General features: G+C 44.5%; 2 protein-coding genes across 10 annotated transcripts in view; both read left to right on the top strand.

Annotated features, from left to right (window-relative positions):
- Window positions 1-9,758, top strand: part of DGKD (diacylglycerol kinase delta) — a 68,584-nt gene extending 58,826 nt beyond the window's left edge. For 7 of the 9 annotated variants that reach the window (XM_030227229.2, XM_009089244.4, XM_030227227.2 and 4 more), the window contains 7 exons: window positions 111-262; window positions 1,012-1,123; window positions 1,291-1,383; window positions 1,710-1,829; window positions 2,166-2,283; window positions 3,531-3,661; window positions 4,783-9,758. In XM_030227229.2, the coding sequence (XP_030083089.1) occupies window positions 111-262; window positions 1,012-1,123; window positions 1,291-1,383; window positions 1,710-1,829; window positions 2,166-2,283; window positions 3,531-3,661; window positions 4,783-4,872 (816 nt within the window). In that variant the 3' untranslated portion in view covers window positions 4,873-9,758. The remainder of the gene's footprint in view (window positions 1-110; window positions 263-1,011; window positions 1,124-1,290; window positions 1,384-1,709; window positions 1,830-2,165; window positions 2,284-3,530; window positions 3,662-4,782) is intronic. The other 2 variants (XR_007778248.1, XM_030227226.2) reach the window with 2 other exon arrangements.
- A 1,093-nt stretch (window positions 9,759-10,851) lies between these two features.
- PROC (protein C, inactivator of coagulation factors Va and VIIIa) lies at window positions 10,852-19,269 on the top strand. The gene is made up of 9 exons (XM_009089243.4): window positions 10,852-11,003; window positions 11,343-11,426; window positions 11,808-11,968; window positions 12,878-12,902; window positions 13,422-13,532; window positions 14,239-14,379; window positions 14,733-14,842; window positions 15,736-15,853; window positions 18,607-19,269. The coding sequence occupies exons 2-9, from the start codon at window positions 11,360-11,362 to the stop codon at window positions 19,167-19,169; spliced, it is 1,296 nt and encodes a 431-aa protein (XP_009087491.2). The 5' UTR covers window positions 10,852-11,003; window positions 11,343-11,359; the 3' UTR covers window positions 19,170-19,269.
- Window positions 19,270-25,774: the final 6,505 nt, after the last annotated feature.

Genomic DNA, 25,774 nt, shown 5'->3' with positions numbered 1-25,774 from the left:
AGTGAAAAGTGCCTGTACCAGATCTACATGTTTTACAGGCATGGGTGCAGTCACTGGGTTTTTATAGAGGTTTTACAAGGTACCTTATAGTTTGCTTGCTGTGTTTTTAGGCATTTGAGAGCACCCTGAAGTCTTGGGAGGACAAACAGAAGTGTGAGTTGTCACGACCCTCATCTTTCTCTCTGCAACCAGAGATCATGTCTGAAGAAGAATCCACCCAGATCATCCAGTTTGGTCAAGCTGCAGGGGCTCTGATCCACAGGTGTGACTCAACTTGCTGTTGGTGAATAGAGCCTCCTTTAGGGCCTGGAGTTCTTATCCTCCTTCCTGTTTCTGGAGATGTTTTTTTTCAGCTATGTTGCTGGTTCATGTTACTGAGAATAGCATCATTCATTGTTCAGAGTCCCAGCTAAACAAGGACTGAAGCTGGATAAGCTTTCTTAGGCCATTTTGAACAAAATATATTACTTCCGTGAGCAAACATGAATTCTTTAATTCTGAAATAATCTGTTGCCTTTGAATATAAAGGGGTTTTTTTTCAGAAAAGAAACAAAAGCCTCTCAAGGAGCTCGGGTGACAGCTGGGTTGTTGTAACCCTGATGCCTAGCAGAAATTTTTGTACAATGCCCAGAATGTATGCTTACCTGCTCATCCTTTAGTCAGGCCTTCCGTTGGGCTTCTGAGAGAAAGCTCCCAGAGTCATTAGAGAAGGTTGCTGTAAGTGCAGCTGCCTTTCACATCACTCTGGTCATACTAAAATGTCTGGGTTGTATTTCAAACTGATCCCAGTTTGTGTGCAGAATTGAACATGTTGTGCCTGTGAGAGAGCTGCATATCCTTGCCTGTGCATGCTCAGTGTGGCAGAGCTGCCCTGCTTTGCCAGAGGCTGTGCCCTTGCCGTGATCCCAGCTCGTCACTTGGATGGATGTTTAAATGGGATACCCAGTCAGGAGAGATCTGATTTGAACATACACAATCTGATATGCTGATCCAATCTGTAATTCTCTTTAGCATTCGGGAAATAGCTCAATCCTATCAGGACATGGAACAGGAGCTTGCCCATGCTGTCAATGCCAGCTCCAAGTCTATGGACAAAGTCTACGCTAAATCCAAGTCTACAGAGGTACTGCATTCACTTGGCATCTCCCATTTTGTCCTTGCTCTAGAGCTCTTTTTTTTCCATTCTAGTTGACCAAAAGTACGCCTTGCTAGAGTAAGACTTCTTCCCTTTGACTGCTCAGACCTGTGCCACTTCCAAGCTTAACTTGTACATGAATTGCTTCCCTGCAGGGTCTGAACTGCAGCCTTGTTGTAGAGATGGTGAATAATGTCAAAGCCCTGCACAATGAGACAGAGCTGCTGCTGGCAGGCAAGATGGCACTGGTAAGGAGCACCAAACAGAAGGAAAAAGCAGCCTTTCACTTTCTCTCCTCCTATTGCCTTGCCCTAGCATTTTGCTGGTCTTGGACTCTGTAAGTCAGTTTAGATGTTACCATCCAGGAATCATTTGCTACAGAAAATTTTGCTACATGGGTCTGCTGTGGAGCTCAGAAAATATAAGAATTGTTACCTTGGTCTGGGCAGAGTACCTGTTCTGCGCTTCCTTTCAAAGGAACTGCTTTGTTAGCTAGGAATTTCAAGGCAAGTGTCTGGCTGTGGTGTTTTACCATGCGGCTTTTAACTCTGCCTTTCTTCTATTCCTGATCCAGCAATTAGATCCTCCACAGAAGGAGCAGCTCCAGGCAGCCCTGGCAGACATGGACCTCCAGCTGAGGAAACTGGCAGACATCCCTTGGCTGGGGCAGCTTATGGAGCCCTGTGATGAGGAGGTGAGGAGGACCAAGGCTATTTTTCCCTAGCTGTTCTCTTTTTCCCTAGTTGGCTCTAGGTGTTTAACTTCCTGTCACTATATGACTGATGTGAGAAAAAATTAAGAAAGAAACTTGAGTCCCTAGAGCTAAAGAAAGTAATTTCCTGCCAAGATCTTTTGCCTAACATGGCATCAACTTTCTCTGCTTTCTTTTCTGTCTTGATCAGAATGAGTTTAGGATTTTTTTTTTTCCCTTTCTTTACAAGATCCTGGAACTGAACTTGACAGTGCTTGTTGCTCTTAGTCCATTCCAATCAGTTTATGTATGCTTGATTTTCCCCTTCTGTTCTTGCAGAACCAGATGCTGGATTATTCTAAACGCAGCCGCAGTGGCAAATTCCGCCTGGTGACCAAATTTAAAAAGGAGAAGAACAACAAAAATAAGGAGACTCTCAGTAGCATGGGATTGCCGGGTACCAAGTCTGCTCATTCATTGTGTCTTTTTGTCACATCAGTGTGGTCACACCACTACCTGTTCTCAGTCTGTTTCCCCACACATCCTCTCCTGTTTCACCTGCATCTGTGTCTTCTTGCAGGTCTAGTCAATGTTTTTCATGTGGCAAACAGCTTATTGCTCCCTTCTGAGTCATGGTCCCCCTGTACCATGCCAACATTCCTGAGCAGGAACAGGAGGTACCCTCTGAAGAATTCTCCCCTACACTGTACAGATTTTCATGGATATTTCAGAGGGTGCTTAGGGAAGTGAATTTGAGGATTTCAGCATTTTAAGTATAAAAAGGACTGCGGGGCCCAAGTCCACGTAACTCCAGTCTTTTCACTGCTTGTTCTCTATGATACAGTAAATGATATTTTTCTCATTGATTCACCTTCAGGCTTTAATCAAGTTTCATGTCTAATTGGCTGGGGATCAGCATCACCACAGGTGTTCCCTGACCTTTAATCCTATTGGTCAGTAGATAAAAACTGGCCATGAATCAACAAATTGCAATTCAAGACACTTTCTCTCTAAATTGGTCTAGTTGATTTTTGGTTTATGCTCTCCTTATGAAGGCTTTCTTCCAAAATTCAGAAGTATGACCTGTTCTGTTGGCTTTTGGGTCCTGTCCTCTGCCATCGAGTTGTGGGTACAGTCTCCTGTCTGACAGGCTGGTGTTTGTTCACTGCCTCCCAAAACTTGGAAATTTTATTATTCTCTTATTTAGAGACTGCAAGAAGGTGGAAGTTGAAACTCTTCCTCTCTCCTTCAGACAAGGGGGAGAGAGGTTGCCATTTTGTTTACTGAGTGCGAGTGGTTGTTCATAATAACGTGCAAACTAATATGTGCTGTGATTCTCCATCATACATTTTATGAATCTGATGTTTTGTACACAGAATTTACACAATGAATTTGCTCTTCTTAAACATGGGGATAAACTTGAAAAAAGTTATCCCTATCAAAAGATATGCCATCTCATCAAAACAAATATGCACTTCCTCCTGGCTGTAATGCAGCAGGCCTCTTCTTAAGAGAACATCTGTTACCTTTTAATGCCCTACCTCCTTCATTCAAGATTGAAGGTTGTGCTGCCCTCCCCTTAGTTAGAGGCTGTGGTCCTGCTTGCCCTCCTCCTCTGGCACTGAGTGCTGTGGTGTCCTCATCTCTCCCTGTCTCCTGGGATTCTGGGTACTCAATGCACTCCTGCTTTTCCATCTCTAACAGTTCACCTCTGGGGAACGGAGGAGGTTGCGGCGTGGCTTGAGCACCTCAGTCTTTGTGAGTATAAGGATATCTTCATCCGGCATGACGTCCGGGGCTCTGAGCTCCTGCACCTTGAACGGAGGGACCTCAAGGTACTTTCACGGTCGGCTCATGAGAAATAGCCAGCTGCATCTGCATGACCTCCTGTGCTGAATGTGCTTGGAAGTGGTCTGCCTGCTGTTCATTCCAGGTGCCTTGGCAAGATGAACAGGTTCACTACAGCCTCGTTTTATTTTCTCACCGTTTTGGGTCACCTGGTTTTTAATAGCAGGGAGGTAGAAGAGCTGGTTGAGGGACCAGCTGTCCAGTTCTGCCACAGCTTCCTGGAGATGTGATACAGTCCAGCACACAGATTGCCAATAGTGTTCTTGAGAGTCTCTGATTTTAATGACAGAAGTTTTTCTCAGCTGCTGTACCATCTTTGCAGAAGGTGCTGTAATTGGGAAGATTCGGTTCTTACCTTGCAGTGACTGGACAAATGGATCATCATACTTCTTTGTTACAAGGAAAAGTGATTGTGCACTTTGATGAGGCTTATGGATGGAGAGAATCTTTTTTTAAGCGGGCTTAGTAGCCACATTGCACAACTTTTCATCTCCTCACCAGGAGACATTGTTTCTACTGAGAGAAATTGAAGGTGGTGGTTTGCATGTGCAAGAGACTTGTGTCATCATTCTGGTGACTTGCATAGAGCAGGAAAACACAGGTTTTTTTTTGAAGTAGTGTGTGGCATTTGTTTGATGCCCATTGAACCTTTATTTATAGTTTTTACCATCTTCCCATGGTGAGGTTTGCTGTAACCTGTGTAACTGACCCCTCTGCACGTCATCCACCTACAGCCTGCGTTTGTTGCATGGTACCCATCTGTCAGATGTGACTGGTTAGTTCCTCCTGCATGTTTTGGCTTCTCGATTGAGTCCTTGACATCTATTTGCTCTTTCTGTTCTCACAGCTTTTGACAGCCAAAACAATTTGTGTTTCTGGCTTACAGTCCGCAATTGTGTCTCTGCATTGCTCTGTGCCCACTCTGCAATTCCTTAGTAGCTTTTTGACATGTGGTTTGAGGCTCTATATATAACCCTCAGCTTTGGAATTTTTCTGCTTGGTTTTCTCCTCTCTTTGTAACTGGCTGGCTAGTGTGTAACTGTTGCTTGGTCACCTGGAGTTTCCTTCTGCCTTTCTCGTAGTGTGAGGTTTTCTTTTTTTCTTCCAGGACCTGGGAGTGACCAAAGTGGGTCACATGAAGAGGATACTGCACGGGATCAAGGAGCTGAGCCGGAGTACTCCTGCCAGCGAGGCTTAGCCTCTGTTTTCACAGCCTGTGTCTACCATTCTCACTAACTGCACAGCAGTCACCTCACAAAGCAGATGTGCTCACAACTATCTCTGCTGAGCAGCCAAATTTTAGCTGTTCAGAGCTCATATCAACCAAGCATGGTGCTACTTTTTTCCTGTGGGATATGGCTGCATCCATTGGAGAGGCACTTCCTCTGTGGTTGGCAAAGCCTCCTGGAGAGAACTCACTCACTGTTTGAAGAGCCACGTCCTGTGTCGTGGGAAGTTCTGGATCCAGGGACAGTGCAGGACTCCTGAGAACTGCAACACAGATACCTTTACTGGATAATTTCATCACAGTAGAATCATTCAGGGCAAAAGATGTATCGGCCAGTCTTAATTCAGGAGCATCTGACAGTCTTTTCAGACCCAAAACTTTCCTACTCATCTGTGTGTCACACCTGTATTTAGCATATTTAAGTGGGACAAAGCCTCTCCTTTCATCTTACTATTCCCTTTTTAATGAATCTGTAGTTGTGTGTAATTTGCACCTGAAATTCGAAGCCAGGGCAGACCTCTTCCGATGAATATCAAGTGATTCTTGTTCACTCTTGCTTTTGCAACAAACAGTGCATGTGCTTCAGACAGGGTTTGCACCAGCTGGCAGGGCCTTCTGCTGGGCCTGCTCTCCTCTACCAGCCAGGGGCAATGGTACAACCTTTAGGTTTTCACAAAAAAATGGGGTGCTGAGTCATCATGGACAATTGTTCAGAAATTCCTGGCAGTAAGAAAAGAAAATTCTGGAGAGCCAGATAGTTACAGGAGATCAGCTCTGACATTCCTTCTTTTGAATTCATCTTTGGGAGACCAGATAAGAGGGAGAGGAAAGCTGATGAGCTGTTTGTGCCGCACGAGAAGGGAGGTATAGGACAACTTGCTTCGTCCTGGGGGAGGGAGCAGCATGACTGGCAGTGGCCAGGTGTAGCTTCCTGCCTGTTTAGTGCCACTTTTGTGGCCACAGACATGAGAGCTGTTTCTTTACTTCAGCTTGCAGTGTAGAAAACTCTTTCTGTCACAAAAGATGTGATTTAAGTCTAGTACTTGTATCTTTTCACCTGGATAGGTTTCAGTAGCTTTTCCACCTTGCTTCTCTTTCTTGCTGCCTTGCTCCTTCACTCCAGGGTGATAGAAAAGATTAGAGTAGCTCAATTCTCCTGGGCTGTACCCCTAAAAGATTCCTTATACTGCCAAACACTGGGGCTTCTCTAAGACCATTGAGAGGAGGAGGATTGTTACCAAGCAAATGAACATCATAATGAAAACTGGAATATGTTGATAAATTGCCTTTGGTACCTGCAACAGTGGAGCATGGAAAAATTAGTGCCTCTGAACAGAGTTTCTAGATGGCTGGCCTCAGTTGGGTGGCTGTTAAAGCCCAAGACCAGCATGCATAGTTATACCACCATCTTTATCACTGCAAAGGGAATTTGGCAACTGTCAGTGCTGTAAAACTTGGGAGACAGCAGAAATTTTTAATTACTCTGACATTTTCTGTGAATTTTTTTTTATTATTATTATTACAGAGTGGCTTCTGTCTGACTATGGCTGCAGACAGAAAAGCTGACATGCACAGTGGCATAAAAGATAATTTGCTGAGGACATCATTCTTTTTTTACTTTTTTAAGTAAAGAATTTTAAAGTAAGGTTTTTATCAAATTGATATCACTTCTCTAGTCTAAAAATCAGTCAAGTTAATGTAAAGGTTTGTCAGCTTATAAAGGCTGTGGGCTGATTTTGTTTCAGCTGGGCAAACTCCATTGAATTTCCTAGTATTTCACCAAGGGTTATTCTGACTCTGCCTGTCTGTTGTAACCAGTCACATTCACCCATGTGTCTCCTCACAGCCTGGCGAGTGTCAGGGTTTGTGTTAAAACTCATGAGAAGGTAAAAGAAGACTAAACGTGCTTGATCCAGCTAGAAACACAGTATAAATACTGTGGGGCCTGAGCAGGAAATATGTCCAGCCTTGCCCTGAATGTATTTCTCCTATGTATAAGTTGGCAGTTGCTTCCATAGCTGTATTTTTTATTTATCAGTACAGACTCCCTCTAACTATATTGAATTCCCAAGGTATCAGGTAATTAAGAATTTCAGGCATACTGTATTGTCCCTCTTGCTTGTTGAGGCACAGAGCAGCATCTGGATGAAAATGAGGAGAAGTCTCAGGAGAGCCCCAGGATGCAGCCATCCCCAGTGGTGGTGTGCAGTGACCTCACAGTGTGTGCATCCCACTGTCTATCCCAGAACTGTGTGTGGCTGGGACATCCATGTGCCTTCCAGGAGAGTGCAGCAGGGGGGTGAGGCAGGTGATAACTCTGGAGAAAAGGTGAGATCTGTGTTTGTTCCTATATGCAGTGAGGGAGCTGTTCTGTGAACTTTCCCCAGCAGCCTCATGGTTAAAGATGCATAAACAATAAGCTCTTGCCTTGCATAATCCTTGAGGGATTAAATTCTTGCTTCCGTAGAAACAGCTCTGCTCTACTCTTCCTGCCCAGAGCAACAGAGGAATCCAAAGAGTTTTTCAGGTGTGTTCCTTAATTCATGCCATATCTATGAAGACCCGATGGCCATTAGCCATTTACATGAGTGATGAGGCCTGCACAGATGCATCTTCATTTCTTTTGCTTTTTTGATCTGTGTGTCAATGCCTTCAGATCCTTTTTATGCACATGCACATCTATCAATGGGTTGACAGCCACTGTATTCCTGCCTCGCTTATCAGAGGCAGGAAGGGAGTTCTTCCTTCTTCTAAGACCTAGAAAACGGGATCCACATTTAACCTGAGTGCCTTTGGATATTTATTAAGGTTTAGATCTAAGAAACCCCAAAGGGTTGTAGTTCTCTATGTCTCACTGGGAACAGTGCAGTTTTTTGTTGGTGAGATTTTTGTGAATAAGTGAAGACAATTTGTGTTGAACATCAGTGAGCTCTATCTGCAAAGCAGGGAGCCAGGTAGAACTCCTGGCTACTGCCTATTCTGAGTTTCCCTTCTGACATCTGATAATTTTATATGGGAGAAAAACTCAGGAAAGACAGTTAGTAAAAAATATGCTGCTTTGCCAAAAAGACACTAACCAGCAGTCTCAGGAGCACCAGCCTGAGAGAAGCTAGAACTGCACATATCACACAGGTGTTTAGTCCCTGAAGAAATGCAGCTCCTGTGAAAGCCATGCAGCACCTTCTGTTTGCACCCCTCACCCCTGGCAGTGGCTGCAGTGAGTTGGGCACGGGGTTTCTTCTGCTTGGGAGAGGCTTCAGTTCATTCTCTCACATTCTGGCACCATCTTGGATATATAATGGCAGATTCTGGGGAATGGTGGTTGGGGCTAAGTGAGATTGCAAACAGTGGAGACGGGAGGGAGGTTTGGCTGTTGGCAGTGCCCTGCCCTGGGCTGCCCTCGGGAGGGCTGGTACAGCCTCTCTTTTGTACCTTGGGGGATGTTGGCAGGAGCCAGCGCAGTGGCCAAGAGGAGCTGTGCTGCTGGGTGCCTGGAGGTGCTGGCCTGGCCCCTGGGATCCTCCAGCTGAGGCCTTCAGTGCCCGTGCTACAAATGCTTCTGCCCCCAAATCGTATGGAAAGCTTTGAGCATTGTTTTAGCGTTATTTAAAAATGTGCATAGTAGCGAAGTGATTTATAAAACAGACTGTTTACAAGACATATTTTGTATCTTAAGATGTATGTACTGTAGAAAAAAAGGAAAATATGGAAAATGATGTTTTTCTGCAACTATCAGCAGTGACTGCATGTCTCTATCATTGTCCACCGACCGTTGTTCCTCAGGGGTCTCCCCACTGTTCCTGCAATCCTGTCAAAAGCAAGTGAATCCCTGTACAGTCTTGGGAAGAAGGTTTTGTGCCTTAAGAATGGGACCTGCTTCCCTCCTATTTATTTTGTTAATTTATACAGTGATTACCATGGAAATGTCTCTAGGGGTTTTTTTGTACATAGTTTACTTGTTGTAAATATGTTTTTCTTGTATATAAAGTAAACATGTTTCTGAGCTTCCCGTAAGGATTCTCTTTTGCTGATTTTGTGGTGAGAGAGCTGCTGTGCCCTTCAGGTGGGAACCAGCTAATAAAAACCTGTGCTGTGCTTAAATGGTTTTATCCTGGCTTGCATCAGAAGTTCAGAGCTTTTCCTTAGAGAGGAGTGAAATGGTAAATGTAAGTGTTGTAGACTAATTTTGTAGCATTTTTTTGTGTTTTTGTGTTGAGTAGAAGACATGAGTTTTAATTTTTTTAGCTATGTCTTGTAGTGAACAAATGATGTTTTAAATGTGGTGCTTCGGCTAGTGCTCATCTGATCAAAGCTCTGCTGGCAGCAAACCCACAGCTCGATGGGAACACTGTCAGACTCAGCAGGGCTGTGTTGGCTACGCCTCCTCAGGTGGCTGTTCTGGCCATGGTGCTGCAGTGCCAGGATGAGATGGGAGCAGTTGTTCTCTCCTCCACCTGGGCCTCTGTGTATTCCCTTTATTGCAGGCAATATGTACAGTGACTGTAATAAGTGAAAATGCATTTACAAAAATGTGGGAGAAGTGAATTTTCTCATGAAATGTAGGAACTGAGTGTTATAAATGACACCTGTAAACTTGAATCAAAAAAATTTGGTGTGTTTGGGTGAACAGTTCATTGAGTGGATTGTTACAAGCTTTCTCTTCCCTCTGTACAGATTGGTGTGTTCATAAGATGCTGATAGGAAACTTCCAGCAGATTTATTTAAATTGACAGATTGGTTGTAGAGTTCCACAGTGCTGTCACAAAGTGGGTGGAAAGTAAGTTACAATGGTCATGAATATTTTCTATGTGAAAAACATCTTTGTAAGTGATAATTAAACAGAAGTATGGAGAGAATAGCGTATTGAGCAGGAACATCATTCTGATGTTACATACTCTTGCATGATGGAAATGGTAAAATTTTCATTTTATCATTTTTCATTGCTTACCTGGAGCCAGAATAAGGAGAAAATAAGAACTACTGTGTTTATTCACACATGCATCGTTCCCTGAGTGTCAGGCTCTGCTTTAAGGGGCACTACAGAAAAAATGCAAAGAAGGCAACAGCAGAGGCAGAAGATACTCTTACTCCTCTGATACAGGTTAATTAATTTTGGTCTTTTTTTTAATAATGTGGCAGAAGCTAATAACAAAAAACTTACTGCCCCACTCAGTGTGTCCCTGAGAACTCCTGGGTGCACAGGTAATTTGCATGAAGATGCCATATCTTCAACATCATCTTCCACATCTTCAACTCTGCAAAGGGTTATTAGGCATTGGAAGGGGCTGCCCAGACAGGTTTGGAGTTCCCCTTCCTGGAGGTGTTCAAGGAATGACTTCATGTGGCACTCAGTACTTTGGGCTGGGTGACAAGATGGGTGTTTGGTCACAGGTTAGACTCAATGGTCTTGAAGGTTTTTTCCAGCCTGAGTGATTCTGAAATTCTGCACAGCTCACAGAGGTGCCACTGCAGACACTGTTTGCAGAGAACTTGGACGTGCTGGTTCCTACCACCTCCAATGCAAGAAAATTTCTGAAAAGGATTGGGTGTTTTCTCTGAATGCTTAGTGTTCAGAATTCAGTAGAATACTTTGTTCTGATGAGAGCTAACCCAGGACACCAGAAGATGCAATATGTTGGTACAAGCATCTGGTATCTGTTTAGGGCTGTCAGTGGGGGTTAGTATTCCTTGCTATTTTGTGGTGGAAGCTTTGATGAGAAAGTGAAGTGAGAGGACTCTTAAAAATGGCAATATGTGTCTCTTTTGGGTGATTGTGTGCTGTGAGAAGAGGGCAGGATCTCTCAAGAGATCACAGCATTGGGTATGTACACTTGCAAATTATATATAACCATTTCTGCTCACCAGAGAATCAATAGGAGAAAATGGTTTGAGAAAGGCAGAGTGGGTACCTCAGCTGTTTTTCTTTTCCCCTTTAGGCAGGTAAATGGTCAAGCTCTCCCTGGGCACTGTTTGTTTAACAACTAAAAAGAAAGCACTTTGTGTCACTCCAAAGAGTAAATATCTGAAGTTATGGATTAACTAAGTTCCAGCAGAGCTCATGGAGGAGGAACAGATCACACTGATTCCCACTGAATAAAGCAGTAAGTGCTTCTAAAGTATTGTATCCTTTGAGATTTCTGAGTACAGCTTGCTTTAATGGAGCATGAAGCTTGTAGAAAGTGTCCAGTGACAAGGGGAGGGTGTCAGGACAGGCCAGAAGTTTTCTGGGAGAGCTGCTGATGTATTAAAGCAAAGCAGTCTGGAGGGCTGGACAGCCACTCCAGAGCTGGGGTCAGAGACAGGGCACAGCAGAGCATTTAGCAGAGAAGTGGCTTTCTGAAAAGCCAGCTGGCTGAGCTGGATGGGTGGGAGCTGTCTGCACTGGGGTCTTGTGTCACTTGGCAATGTGCTCTTCTTGACACCTGCCTTCTCCTCCTCAGGTGACTCCAGCTGCAGGATGTGGAAGCTCCTCTCTGTGGGGCTGCTGCTGGCTGCCTGCTCTTCCTGGGGCTGCTGCACCTCAAGTAAGCATTCTTTTGAGAGATGTTCTTCAACCTTTCCCAGTCACTGCAGTTTCATTTCTTGCTCCTCTGTTAGTCAGAGGGAGTGGCTGGAATCATTCCCATTAGGGGGGTTTGACTTCCTTTAGCAGAGGTTGACAGTGCTGGGGTATGGCAGCTGCCTGGTCACAGCCCTGCTGAGCCCCATGGGATGTCAGAGTACCACAGGGCAGAGGCTGGAGCTTGCTTCTGCAGCACAGCACAGACAGCACATGGTGTCTAGGGCAGCCTCTCTTGCTGTACTGGAGAGAGGCTCTTGCTCTCTTAAGTGTCCTTTGGGAAGCTACACTATGAGTTTTCAGCCAGCTCTTTTCTCTGCTTCTGCTCTCATCTTTTTGCTTGCAGTATTTTACAGCAGTAAAGATGCCAACGAAGTCCTGAGAATCCAGAAGCGGGCAAACACTTTCCTGGAGGAGCTCAAGCCAGGCTCTGTGGAGCGTGAGTGCATTGAAGAGCGCTGTGACTTTGAGGAGGCCAGTGAGATATTTGAAACCAGGGAAGAAACAGTAAGTTGGTTTGGTTTTAAGGATCAGATAACTTAGCCAATCAATAATTTTTTTAGAATATTGCAACTCAGGGCTCATCATGCTGTCAGTACTGAACACGGATCTTTCCTGACTGCTCAGGTGTAGGCATGGTTTTGGGTGTCCTGTGTTACGATGATTGTCAAGTTACTCCTCTGGGCCACAAAGCTTGGCTACTCAAGCATGTCCCACCTGACCCACCTGGTGAGGTTTGGGTCCTAGACAGTTAATTCCAATCCTTGCTTGATCCCACTGGCTATTCTTGCTGCTACTAAGTTTTTCCCAGTCCTTCTAGTCTTTCCCCTTTGTTGTCCATTCATCAGTCCTGACTGCTTTTCAGTGTATCTCCCAAGTCTCCCACTTATGCCTGACAAACATTTCTCTTATCACTACGTTCTTTCTCTCCTTTTCCAAACTCCTATTTTGAATTGGACACTATATTTACTGTCTGCTGATTCCTGCCCCTTTCTACACTCAATTGTTGTGTTTAGTTGTACTCCTTGTTGCTGTTTTTAGCAGAGTAGGCTCAAAGCATAGGATTACCCAGTCCTTGCTGTCCCTCAGATCCCAGAGGAGAGAGGGGCTGTCCTTGGAATGCCATGTTTTGTCTAACTGGGCTCAAGTGAGCTCAGGTAACTTACCTGGTAGTAAGTGACAAGAAAATAGCCTGCAAGCAGAGCAGGGGAGTCTGTGCTTAGTACAGGCAGTACAGGAGGATCATTGGCTGGTTTTCTTGGTTTGTAGTGCCAGTCACTGCACTGCCAAGAAGAATGAGATTGATGTTACTGACCCAAGTGCTGTGTCTTGTTGGCCAACACCACAAAACACTTAAAATCCCTCACTTGTGAAAAATGTTTTTCGTGCTGTAATACAAGTTTTGTTTCTCCACAGCAAAATTTTTGGAACAAGTATCTAGGTAAGTAAAGACTTTCCTAATCACTTCTCTCTGCTTCCTCAGGAGTTACTTGTACTCAGCCTTCCTCTTGCCATGTGTCATATACTGATTCAAATTCTCATTCTTTCTCATAAGGGGTGTGCAGAGGATGTTTTCCTGTTCTATCATACAAGCAACCTTCCTAAAACACTTGAGGTGCAGCTGTACCTATCATCAGTCATCTTCCCAGAGTTAAGGAATTGGTGAAAAATGCTTTGATGCTCTAACCATGTGTGACGTGGTCCAGCAGTAACCTGCTGCTGTCCTGCCTGCTTCAGGCTTTACTCTTTCCTCCCCTTCTGCCCACTCCACTCACTCTGCAGATGTAATTGAGAACCCAAACAGATGACCCTGTGTCTGGCCAAGTGCCACAGAGGTGTCACCATGAAGTGCCAGAAACATGGCTGATACTTGGGAGTCTGGGGAGGGTTTGTATGTGCTGATGTTTGATCTGTGAGCTCTGTATGTTTCAGCAACTGAGTTTTCCTACCTCTGTTTCAGATGGAGATCAGTGTAAACCAGATCCTTGTTCCAACGGGACCTGCAAGGACAGTATTGGAAAATTTTCCTGCATCTGTAACAAAGGCTGGGAAGGGGTTTTGTGTAGTTATGGTAATACTGCATTTAATCCACTATAAAATAACATCCTTTGTGACAGGGATCTGTGTGTGATAGGGATGGACACTTCAGTTACTGCATGGCATATTCTTTCTTTACTACTTGCTTTACTAATGTGGTTTCTCTCTTGCTTCTTGAGGTGGTAAGAGGTTTATCTGTGCTTATCTAAAGCAAAATTAACTTTGTATTGCCATAGGATAATTTTAAAGGTATGAGATATCTAAATTTTGGACAATATTTGAACTAACTCTTTGAAGCAGGGGTTTACTTTAGAATTGGGGATTATGGTGAATTGGGGCTTTTAAATACAGGGGAAAACCCAATCCACTGCAAATATTTTATTACTGGGACACTTCTTTCCTTGGACAAAAGCTGCATAGTTGCATAGCATATTTAGGGATGAGCATTGTATGCCATGTATCATCAACAGCTTTCACTGTGGGACTTGACACATAGTGACAGGGCATTTTCTCTTCTCTAGTCTACAGTAATCTGTTTCCTCCATCTCCCCACTCCCTGATTCTGGACCTAGGTCTGTTTGCTGTCTAGGGGCCTGAGTGTTATTGAAGCCCACAACTGTCATTCCAAATCCATTGACGGCTGTTATCCCCTTGAAGCACGATGTCGCTTTGCCACCTTACCTTTCTGTGACTCTGACTTCCCAACTCCACGTCTCTCTTGCTGTTTGTTTTTCCCACAGAGGTCAAATACAGCAACTGTTCCGTGGACAATGGAGGCTGTGAACATTTCTGCAGGGAGGACCCTGCCAAGCAGCGTCGCTTGTGCAGCTGTGCTTCGGGGTATCAGCTCAGGGATGACCACACCACGTGTGAGCCTGTAGGTAAGAGCAGGATGTTTGTAGTGCAGCTTTGGCAGAGGATTATTCAGACTGATGTAAAAGAGTTTTAGGGGAGATTTGTCTGCAGTGCACTTTGTACTCATTTTCAAAACATCTATTCCATGAAGAGTAACTCTGCCTGCATTTCCCAACTCCATACCCCCTTTTATGGCCATTTATCCATGTTTGTCTCAGGGAGACATAAAAGGGAATCAGGAGACTGCCTCCTCTGCCAAGCACCGAGGGACTTCCATGAAGCCTCTAAACAATATTGTCTAGGTTAGACAGAGGAAATCCTCTAAAAAGCGAATTGGGTGACTTGGGCTTTACTAGTGAATTCTCTGCATCTTCTGCAGTGGAGTTCCCCTGTGGAAGAGTGAAGTCAGACTACCTTGAAGCCAAAGCAGACTTCAATATTCGGCTTATTGATGGAACAGCTGGAAGAAGGGGAGGCAGCCCTTGGCAGGTAAGGAGAAAGGGATTCTTTGCCACAAATAGTTCAGGCTATTCCTGAACTGCTCTGCCTCCCTCTCTGCTCCAGAAAGGCTCTTGCCTTGTTACTGATGGTGTCATATGAAGTTAAGATTCCCTTTGCTTTTTCGAAAGCATTCCAAAGGTTGGAGTTGCAGGAAAAAAATGATTTAGTATCTGTGAGGATTCTTGACCTTGGTGCTGTTGCCAAGTTTTTGACCTTACTGCGCCAACACCACCAAGAGAGAGGATGGTGATGGCACTCACCTGCTATGTTGCTCCATCATGGTGTGTGATGTGTGCTTCAGCTCCTGCAACAGCCTTCCAGTGGGAGGTGATCTTCCTGCCCTTTCTTATAAGCCTTGTCTGTCATAAATTCAAGTTAGCAGACTTAATCAGCAAAATATGCCATGGCAGGTTAGCTTATCACAAAGAAAAGGGAGACTTCACAGAGCTTACCATAGAACTAATGAATGCAAATAATTAGGGCCTGATTCCCTTCGATATTAAAAGGCCTTTTACACCACAGCATGTGAGCTGCAGCCTGAGATGATGCATGGTATCTGGTGTGGGACACACCCCTCATTTGTGCTCTGTATTTCAAAGCTTTGAGTACAAAGTGCTTCTTTACAGTGACCAGCATCACCCCATGCTGATTTGGATGAAGCCAGCCCTCATTCAGGAAGGACATTCAAAACTTTTTTGTAGGTATTTCACAGAGACTCGATTTATAGAACTTTTGTCCCCCTGTAGAGCTTTGGCTTCAGTGAATATGACATGCTTTGGTGCTTGATAAGTCTGGGTATTTGGCAGCACCCAAGAAGAATGAGTACAGTATTCTGTGAGCTGTGCTCCCTGCAGTGTCACACTTCCCTTGTCTTGTTTCAGATTATGCTGCAAAATACCAAAGGGATGTTTCTGTGTGGGGGTGTTCTCATCCATCCAGCTTGGGTCCTAACAGCAGCACACTGCCTTGAGGAGTACAAGGGGTTCAAAGTTAAACTTGGTATGGAAAATCACCTGTTCTTGTGTTTTTTAAGTATAACTGTTTATTTCCTAACATTTATCATCTCAGGGAAAAGACTGGCAGGTTCTGAAGACAAGAGTCCTTGGCTGTAGGAGTGGTCTGTCTAGGCACTATTTAATATGCACCTTAGCTTAAAACAAAGTTTAGTAAAATCTGATTTCATTTGAGCTATTTGAGCCTTACTCTGGAAGTGAGCTGATGTCTACTGAGCACTGCTGCTGGTCTGTAAAGTAGAAAGTCTTGGTCTCTTCTGCCTGTGTTTTTCTGGTGATGAAAATATTAAAGACCATTCCAATACTGGAAAAAAGTCTTGATCCCAGAAGGAGAATGTCACAGGGTCTCTTCCTGCCTTTTCATGTATTTAAACACTGTTACTTAAGAATGTTTCACTGGAGAGGTGCTGCAGAATGACAACACTGCCTTTACCTGCTCTGCTGCCCTGGAGCATGAGAAAATGTCACTATGTCAAGTAAGTGCTTCTCCTGAATTAACAAAGGTAATAAGTGTTTCATTCACACTTAGATTTTTTTTTTAACAATTTTTTTTTATCTGGCATTGCTGCTGAGGCATAACAGCTCAACTGCTTGCTTTCCATTAGTGAAAGGATAGATTATTCCAGTATTTGTGGAGAGTCCTGCCAATATATTGTCTGTGTATATAGCCCTAAAAATGGATATCTGTGTGTGTGTTCTATACACACTGTGGATGTGCAGATGCTAGAGAGCAGAGACAAAAAGTTTATGTACATCCGGCATAAAGAATGAATTTGAAAGTGTGTGATGTAGCCTTGGGTCCTCTTAGTGCCAGAATATTCACCTTTTCACAGAGACATCTGTCATCACAAATGCAGTTCTCATCAGAAAAACCTGGAGACATCTGTGAGCGACGAGGAGGAGAGTTTTGGATGAAGACGTTGCCATGTCCATGCAGACAGCCAGGAAAGTGTTGGTACTGAGCCTGCACAGGCTCAGCCTGTGTCTGTCAGGCTGGGATACCCCACACCCTTCTGGATTTGTCTCACTGCAGCTTGCCATCCACAGGAGCAAAACTGGAGGGGAAACTTGTGTCTGAGTTTGCACTCAGCTTGGGGAGAAGTCTTGTAGCAGCGCTCATGTGGCTTTTTAGTGTCTGAAATAGAAAATTAGTTCTCCGAGTAGCTGATGTTTTGGAAGATGGATTTGAGAATAACACAATATTCCTGTTTGTGGCTCTTGTTCCTGCATCACCAGCCTAAGAGCATCCAGAAGTGTGTTCAGAACTCCAAGAAGATAGAATAGATAGGTGGATGTAATGATTCAATTCAAAATCATGTTTCTGCCTTCACAGTTAATATTTTTGTGCCAGCAGCAAGAGTATGATGGTCCTTATTGTGTAGAAGGGACTCGATGCATTTCCACAGCCTCTGGGTTCAGTACCTCCAGGTGTACATCCAGGATTTTTGGAACTTAAAACTCTGGGAGTGGATAACCCACCAGAAGTCAAAGTGTGTCCCCCTGGGGGTGAGGGAGTCTGTCACTGCAGTGTGAAAGGTATCACCCACTGGTTGGTGGCCAGCGTGTGGCCCCACAGCAAGCGTGTTCCTGCACAGCCACTCTGCCTACCTCAGAGGAGATGGTCTGACAGTGCTTGAGTCCAGAGATCTTTCTGAGACCTAAAGCAGAGTTTATATCTGTGAAGGGAGGAATAAAGCCCTGCCAGCCAGCCCCCAGCCACAGTGGCTTCAGGCTGCCTCAGGATGCTGCAAAACTGTCACCACAAAGAAAAGAGATTGTAATGGGAGAGAAAAACTGATTTGTGATTGTTGGCTCAGCACTAGCAAATCCATCAGGGGCTGGTGCCACTCAGTACAAGACATCAGAGCAGTCTCAGCTGTCTGCTCTAGCCACATGTGAACTGTCCATTGTCTGTCTGCAGAGTAGCAAGAAGAGAGACTCAGATGGTCTGGAAGACAAAGATCCAAAGCTGGGTTTAAGAGATCTTTTGAGAATATTTCTGTAACTACAGTGGCTTGTAAGTCCCTATACTTGAAGATACTCCTTACAGAAAAAAAACCTACAAGACCTCATTGGCAGCCTGCCAGAAAACCTAGCTCTGCCTTTCCTATTGCAATGTATCACAAATGCCTTCTTGCATTTCTGGCCCTTTTCAACATAGATTCTTGCTTGCTGTTCGTAACTGCTTGGCCCATGAAGTAGCCATGATCATGTAGCACAAATAGCAACCAAGGAGTCTTAAGCAGTGAAAAATTCCTTAAAATACAGATGTAAGATTTCAGAAAGGAATAATCTTACCTGTCAGTCAACTTTATCTTACAAATGCTGACATTCAGCCATTCAGGCCCTGGCTATGCGTCCTGTTGCAAACGTCCTGTTTTGTGGTGTGCTTGCTCTCCCAGCTTTGAATGCTGGCTCCAAGAATGTTGTTCTCCTTGTGACTCACATTGCACAAGTTGCTGAAATGTGTACTGAAATGTGAACACCACAGGGCAATTTGGTTTCTCAGCTGATGACCAGAGCTCTAGAGCTGTATAGGAATTAATGATTTCCATAAAGATGAAAAGTTTAGAGATTTGTCCATCTCTAAGAACACTGTTAGCTTACGACATAAACAGTTGTATTACAAGAGAAGTAAAAACATGGAGTGCAGTCCTAACGCCCAGTATATTCCAGATGTTTTGGTCTTCACAGTAAAGGAAGCGTTGACAGCATCTGTCGTCTTGTTTGCTCTTCCAGGTAAATTCCGTTTCCGTCCTGAGGCAGATGAGCAAACCATTTGGATTGATAAATGGGTGATCCACGAAAATTACACCAAGACGACCTCAGATAATGACATAGCCTTGCTGCACTTGGCTGAGCATGTGATGTATTACAAATACGCGCTCCCAATCTGCCTTCCCACCCGCAACCTGGCAGAGCAGGAGCTGATGAGGAGTGGGAAGCAGGCGGTGGTGACGGGCTGGGGCACCACGAGCGAGCGTAACCTCACCTACGCTACTTCCCTCAGGTACATCGAAATCCCCATCGTGCCCCGCAACGAGTGCGCCCAGGCCATGAGCTCCCAGATCTCTGACAACATGCTGTGTGCTGGGAGCCTGGGAGACAGGAAAGATTCCTGCCGTGGGGACAGCGGGGGCCCTTTGTTCACTAGATACAAGGATACTTGGTTTTTGGTAGGGCTGGTGAGCTGGGGTGAAGGCTGTGGAAGAAGGGAGAAATTTGGAGTGTACACCAAAGTTAGTCAGTACCTTGAGTGGATCCAGCACCACATAGATATGTCAGCTCCTTTGAAGGGTTAATTCTGATCCAGAGTCTGGAATGTTGTGACTCTGTGCTAGTGACAGTATGCACTATAATGTACTGTCAGATCTTCAGTATTAAATCTTGAGTATGTGTTAACCTTGTGTGCTGTTTTCCTTGGTATCTATTTTTTTTTCCTCGTTTACATTGGTTTGTTGCAGGTTATGTTGTTTATTTGTGGCATGGTCCTACTTTGGCCTTACAGGCAAGAAAATATCCTCTGTTAGCCGAAATGCTGTACATGCAGCATTGTAGAAAATAAGGTTGTCCACAGTTAGACAACTCCATCTTTGAAATAAAAATGTCAATTATGTAAAATGTCTGAAGTGGTTGGGGTGGAGACAGGAGGGAACACAGAAAAGTGTTTTGCAAATAACCCTAGAGATTCAGTTCTGTCATTACAGCTGTACTGCAAGGTATTACCCACAGTAACTCTTTAGTTTGCTCGGTATTTGTATAATTTTTCTTTCAACCCAGTGAAATTTTTATTACATCATTACTACCTCCAGTTCTTCACACCTTACTCCAGTGTTCACAGGTTGTTGATTCAGCAGGTGACTGGAACTTACCTGTATTTTCCATTCTTTGCACACTTGATGCCAGATTTTACCCTCCCAAACTTCCTTAAAAGAGAATGGGAACTCTCTTTAGTGTTACTCCCAAAAACCCCCAACAAACAAACAAACACCAAAACCAAAACAAACAAAAAACCAAACCAAAACCCGCTTTAATTCCAAGCTTTTGCAGGCTCTATTTATCGTGAAGTCTGTAATTCTCTTCTAATTAACAAGTAAGCAAACACTTCTGTTCCTTCCTGTTCTGGGGGAAGCAACGGGCTGCAGGCTGCGTAAGCATTTTTGATGCTTTTACTAATAAATACATGTTTGCTTGTGTCTCTGTGTGTATATCAGTAAACAAAATTAAGACATACAGCATCAGTAAGTCCATGGGAAGTAGCAATAGTCCAAGGAAGTTTAATATCACAATTTATACTTGTTTCTAATCTTAGTACTTGAGACTTGTTAAACAGAATTAATCTTGTAGAAAGAAAAACCGTCTCTGCTGTAGTGATGCGTTTCCAACATCTCAATGGGCTTGGATGCATGTTTGGATCAGTGAAGAACTTCATTCTGCTCTTGTGACGAGATTGTTAAACAAAAAACTCCCAGGTATAATGAAATTTTATTAGAGTTTGTAAGAAGTTTAATATGATATCAGCAAGGAGGCTTAATACCTCTCAAGTTTGTTCCTTCAGAAGCTGCCTCTGTGTTGATTACCCAAGTGAGGATTTTGAGTCATGCACTGAAGAAGTAGCAGTCTAGCCAAGGGCTTCTGTGTCACTTGCTGGCTCTGTCTTTCTCCTCCCCTCTCCTCCTCTTTTTGCCTTGGGATGGGATTTAGGGATGGACGAATGTTAAAGCATAATGCTTTGAACAGCAGCATTCCCACCAGGCCTGCACTGGGAAGAGGGAACCTGTAACACTGACCTGCACAAATGTGTTCAAAGCCAGTAAAACACGGGTCTGAGTAACAGCAGAAATTGTAATGTTGGAGTGGCAGTGGCTGTGACAGGGCAATATTTGCTTGTCTGCTGTGAATCCTCCTGCACAGTCCCAGCTCTGCATATTTCAGCAGAGGTTTACAGAGCAGCTTGTGTATTTTCCAAATGGATTGGTCTTGCCTGCTGGAAGGTGATGGAATGTCAGAAATCTGCTCTCAAAATTTCCATATTTTCCTGAATAAATTTGTTGCAAAAGGTAGCTTTTATTACTGAAGGATATTTTTAAAAACCTTTTGATTCTCTTTTTAGTGCACCTGTGTATATGTGTGGAAACACACATGCAATTTTCTTCTGATTTTGGTTTTCTAATGTGATTCATAGAATCCAGGTTGTCTCTCCTCTGTCAATATTTGTGAAGAGTTAATGATCAACCTTTTGATCTCATGGCTATTCCTGGTCTACATCCAGATCTCTTTCTTGTCTTTCTCTAAAAAACTAAAGAAAAAAGTGAGTATAATTGCATGGTTCTGTGTAGGTGAACTCACTCTGGATCCTGTGTTTTTGAAAACATTCTGCAGGAAGCAGAGGGGTACGTGCTGCCGAATCCTGGTAAATCATTCAGCGTGGGAAGGTAATGGCAAGAAATCCAAACTTCTGTCTTGTACCTGTGACTCCCAGGTACGTGGTGGTTGGTGCCTGGCTGGGGTTGGTGTGGATGATCTTATTTGCCAAGACCATCAGGAATTGCACAGTGGCTGCTGGGACTGCTGGAGCTCATGGCTGGTTGTGCATCTGCCCTTGGCACAAGAGCCAGCACAGCGAGGCCTGGGCTGTGGCTGGGAGTGGCACCTGCTCCTCTGGAGTCTGGCCCCTGCACTCCTGTGCTCCCCATGGCTTTTCCACAGGGACTCTGGCTTAGACCCTGCACCACAGCCTGGGCTGGCTCAGCCTCTGCCTGTGGGAATTCCTGCTGGGGTGGCTTGGAGAAACAAGGGACACGAGGTCAGAATGAACTGGGGAGATTCTGATTTCTTCATCCCTGCTCTTGTCCTCTTGCTTCTACTTCATCTTTGTTGCTGGCTGGTTTCATGACAACAGACTAATTTGATTCTTCTTTTCCCTCTGAAGGAAGTCAGAGTGTTCTGAACTCTCACTGACATGGAGAGCAGCTCCTTACTTGGGATATTTCTCCTGCTGATGTGCTGTATCAACAGCAGCTGCATGTTTTCATATTCAGGTAGTACTTCTGAGTTACCTTTTTAATTTGTGTTACAGTGGCAATTTCAGCAGTTAAACTGCAACTACATTCCTGTTCTGCACACAAAGTCCTGTGGGTTGAAGAAACACTTTCTGAAATGCACAAGAAAAAACTACTATTCATATATATATTGAAGAGAAATCTATAGCTTAGCTTTCTAGTTAGCCCATTCTCCTGTTGAAAAATATTCTCCTTGTGATATTGAATCCAAAATCATAATGATTTTTGCGTGGCAAAGACTTCCAATTTGGGAAGCTAAAATGAGACGCTCTCAGCCTGTGTTCTTGAACCTTTTTTGTTGACTGCACTACACAAGGTTTGGAAGTGGTTTCAGAGAGCTGTAGAATGGGCACAGGAGCGTACAGGATCTTGGGGATCATTGTGGCTGTCCTTGCAGAGGAAGAAGAGCAGAGCTGGCAGTGTATCTACACACCAGAAGGCTCACCACAGGCATCTCCTCTGTGTGGGACACCTACTTAAGAGTAGGTAAATCCTCTGAGGTGACTCCAGAGCACAAGGGGTGATGAAGGGAAATTTCACTCATGTACATGACAGACATTTTCTCTGTTACCAGACAGCAGGATCTGTCCAAAGCCTTTCTCCATTAAGAATTTTTGTGGGCTGTTATTAATTGCCTAGAAATGAGGCAATTTAATATAATTCTAGAATTTCAGGCATTGCTGTAGATACTGTTCCTGCAACTGCAAAGAAATGTGTGTTTTCACAGTTCATCTCAAAACTGGGTTCTTTGTCTAAGGGCACTGCCCCATGACTTGGAAAATGGAGCACTGTTAAGTGCATTGCTATGTGGATTTTTGTGTGCTTTGTGGGGATTACAGCCTAAGCTTTCACCTTAGAACACTGGTAGCAGCAACTTCTCCCAGCATCTGCTGGGTGGGCTTTGGCTATTGGGCTACGCTTCTGAGATGTAACAAAAAGGCAAAAACCTTCAGAAGCAGCAGGGGGTGTATGGGCAGGACCTTACTGCCATATTGCCTCTTTCAGCCATTCCTCCCTTAGTTTACTGACAGCAGTAGCTTCAGGCATCACAGGAGGAAGGCAGGTTGTACAGTGAAGTGAAGCTGAGATGAACTAAAACTGACATGTCAATATTTCTCTTAATGGAGGATTGCTGTCTGTCCTGTTGTGGCCACGGTAGCACCTGGAAAACTCTGGGTCTTTTTATAATAATTATAATAATTGCTGGGAATCAAGATGGTTAAGCAGAAAAATATAACTGTCCTCCACAGAAGAACTGCAATTCTCAAGAGTCTTGTGGAATAAAAATTTATTTCTGCACTTACCTACAGGTCTCAGTAATGGCTCTTTTCATTCACTGAAAGAAAGCTTAAACCACTGGTATCTTTTGCTGGAACGCAGGCTAATTTTATTGTCCTTTGGACTGTTTGTGTAAATTTCCACTCCCCCTGTTTACCACTCTACTGAATACCTGTCTGACTGTGACTGTAACAATGCTGCTACTTTGTCTTCCTGTACCAACTGTTCAGTTTTGCTCTTCTAGTGTTTATGAGAAAAGACAAAGCCTGTGAGGTGCTGTGAGTCCATAAATGTGCCAGCCAGAGAACCTGGAGAGAGAATGCAATGAGGAAAAGTGTTTGTTTGAAGAGGCTCAGGAGATCTTCCATTCACAGGAGAAAACATTGAGAAACCTGATTTTAGGAAAACTAGAGGGAAGTTAGCAGTGAGATGTAAATAATCTTGCTTGTTACAGTCTGGTATAAATAAAACTGGTTGTTAAGGCAGGCAGGACGGGAGCGCTGGGCTTGCATTCTGTCCCGGGCAGGCTGCTCCTGGCTGATGCTGCTGACTCAGAGAAGGCCCAGCCATGGGCCTGTGGCTGGGCAATGAGCTCTGCACACCTCGGCTGGTGGCCAGCAGGCTGTTTAACATCACAATGTCAGAGTTGTTCCTGGGCTCCTGCTGGAAGGTTGAGTACCATCCTTGGCCAGGAGAAGCACTGTGTTGAGTTCAAGCTCAGGTCTTTGTTTCTGTCATTCTTCCCTCCAGTACCGTTTCCCTGTGGCCTCGTCAAAGCCAGGTGGGCTCTGGAGGAACAGCAGCTGGGGCTGAAATGGCTCTGTAGGGGCCAATGGAATCCCAAGTGGAATGGGAGCACAGAGGGCACAGTTAGAGCTGGAACATGGTAATGCTGGGGAAAAGGAGACTTTAAAGGATGCTTTTGGACAGAGCGTGTGCACAAAGGGTGACACTGGACAAATGGGGATGGCAGGAGATGTTTTCAGCTGGAACAAAACACTGGTGGACTCGGTGACCCAGAAACCACTGTGGGACAGTGCTGCAGTGTAGGGGAATAAAATATAAGAAAATAAAGAAAGATAGTGTAGAAAGTAGTCTTACCCTTAAGGAGTTGCAGCTGGGCCAATTATCAAAGATTAGGAACAGGCCTGATTTTAACAAGCCACAGCTGTAACCAATGAGAAGAAGAGTGCTGTAAAAGAGTGGGTTGGGTGGTTGAGAAGGGAACTGGAGTCAGTTGGCTGCTTTGTGAAGAAGAAAGAGTCAGTGCCCTGAGGAGCTGCCCCTGAGAAACACCAAGAAGGTATGAAATTTTCACAATAGGAGACAACAGTATGGAACCCCTGGAATAAGATGACAACACTGCAGGACAAGAGCTGGCTGTCCCTGAGCACCGTGAGGCCCTGGAGACCACCAGGCCTGGCAGGCTCAGGGGAGCCCCAGCTGCCCAGGGTGAGCTGAGCCAGGGTGCTGCAAGGCAGAACTAAACCACAGCACCTGCAGCCACGCGGGAAGGAAATAGAAATGCAGCCGGGCAAAACCAGTGATGGGAGGGCTCTGGCCAGCAGAAGGGAACAGGGGCTGGTCAGCCTGGGACTGGGGAAGTGGTTTGGACACGCCTCAGCCCACCCATCAAACCTCCGAGACAAACATCAACTCTGCTTTGGAGCACTCTGACTCCAGGGTAACAGGACAAGCACAGTGTCATCATGGACATTGCCCCTGGCAGGTAATACTTTACTTCCAATCTCACCATAAACACCACACCTAAATGCTTTCTTTCTTTATCATCACTGGGGCTGTCTGGAGGAGCAGAGTTCATCAAGCCATTATAAAGTTGTTTTTCAGGTCAAGAGCAATAGAACCATATGTATTTCTCAGTCTTCTGCTGGGCTTTTTGATAATAGGGACCTTAAATACCTTTATTACTCTTCCCCTATCTTGCTTTTGGATTGGAATGTTAATACCCTCTCTATTAAGTCAGATCATCTGTGCTTTCAGGTTGTGTGTGCATGTCCTTGGGGGAAAGCCAGGCTTTGCCTCTTTTTGGAAGGCTGGTAATTTTTACAAGGTAAGTTCCAGGGCCAGGTGAGGTTCTTTAGAATGATGAGCATGGTAAGGGAGGTAAAACTGAGGGCTCAAAGGTGAAGGCGAGTGCATGTGGCAAGCAGGCACAACTGAAGCTGTTTCCATTGTCTTGTTTTAGATCTTAAATCATGGTTTGCAGCATTTTTTGCACATGTCCTTATTTGGAACTAATTTTCACTCTATTGTGTCTGGTCAGTGTCCTAGTGCTGTGTGTGGGCTTGTGCACAGAAATTCTGATCTAAAAAACCCTCATGTTACCCTCAGTCTGTTTTATGCCTCTTAGGATGTAGAAGTAACCCCCCAGCAACCCCCATAAACAGTAGGACTGTAGCACCAGAACTACAGAAAAAGCTGGGGGATGAAAAAAATAATCCCTTTAACCCCTGAACCTCCCAGGCCAAACAGACTATGGCTCTGAACAGCTCAACACAGTTCAATTATTTTTTACAGTGTTTCATCTGCCACTATATGGCAGTAAA

This window comes from Serinus canaria, chromosome 9 (assembly GCF_022539315.1).
Source record: "Serinus canaria isolate serCan28SL12 chromosome 9, serCan2020, whole genome shotgun sequence".
Taxonomy (NCBI): Eukaryota; Metazoa; Chordata; class Aves; order Passeriformes; family Fringillidae; genus Serinus; species Serinus canaria.
This window is presented reverse-complemented; position numbering and strand designations above follow the sequence as displayed.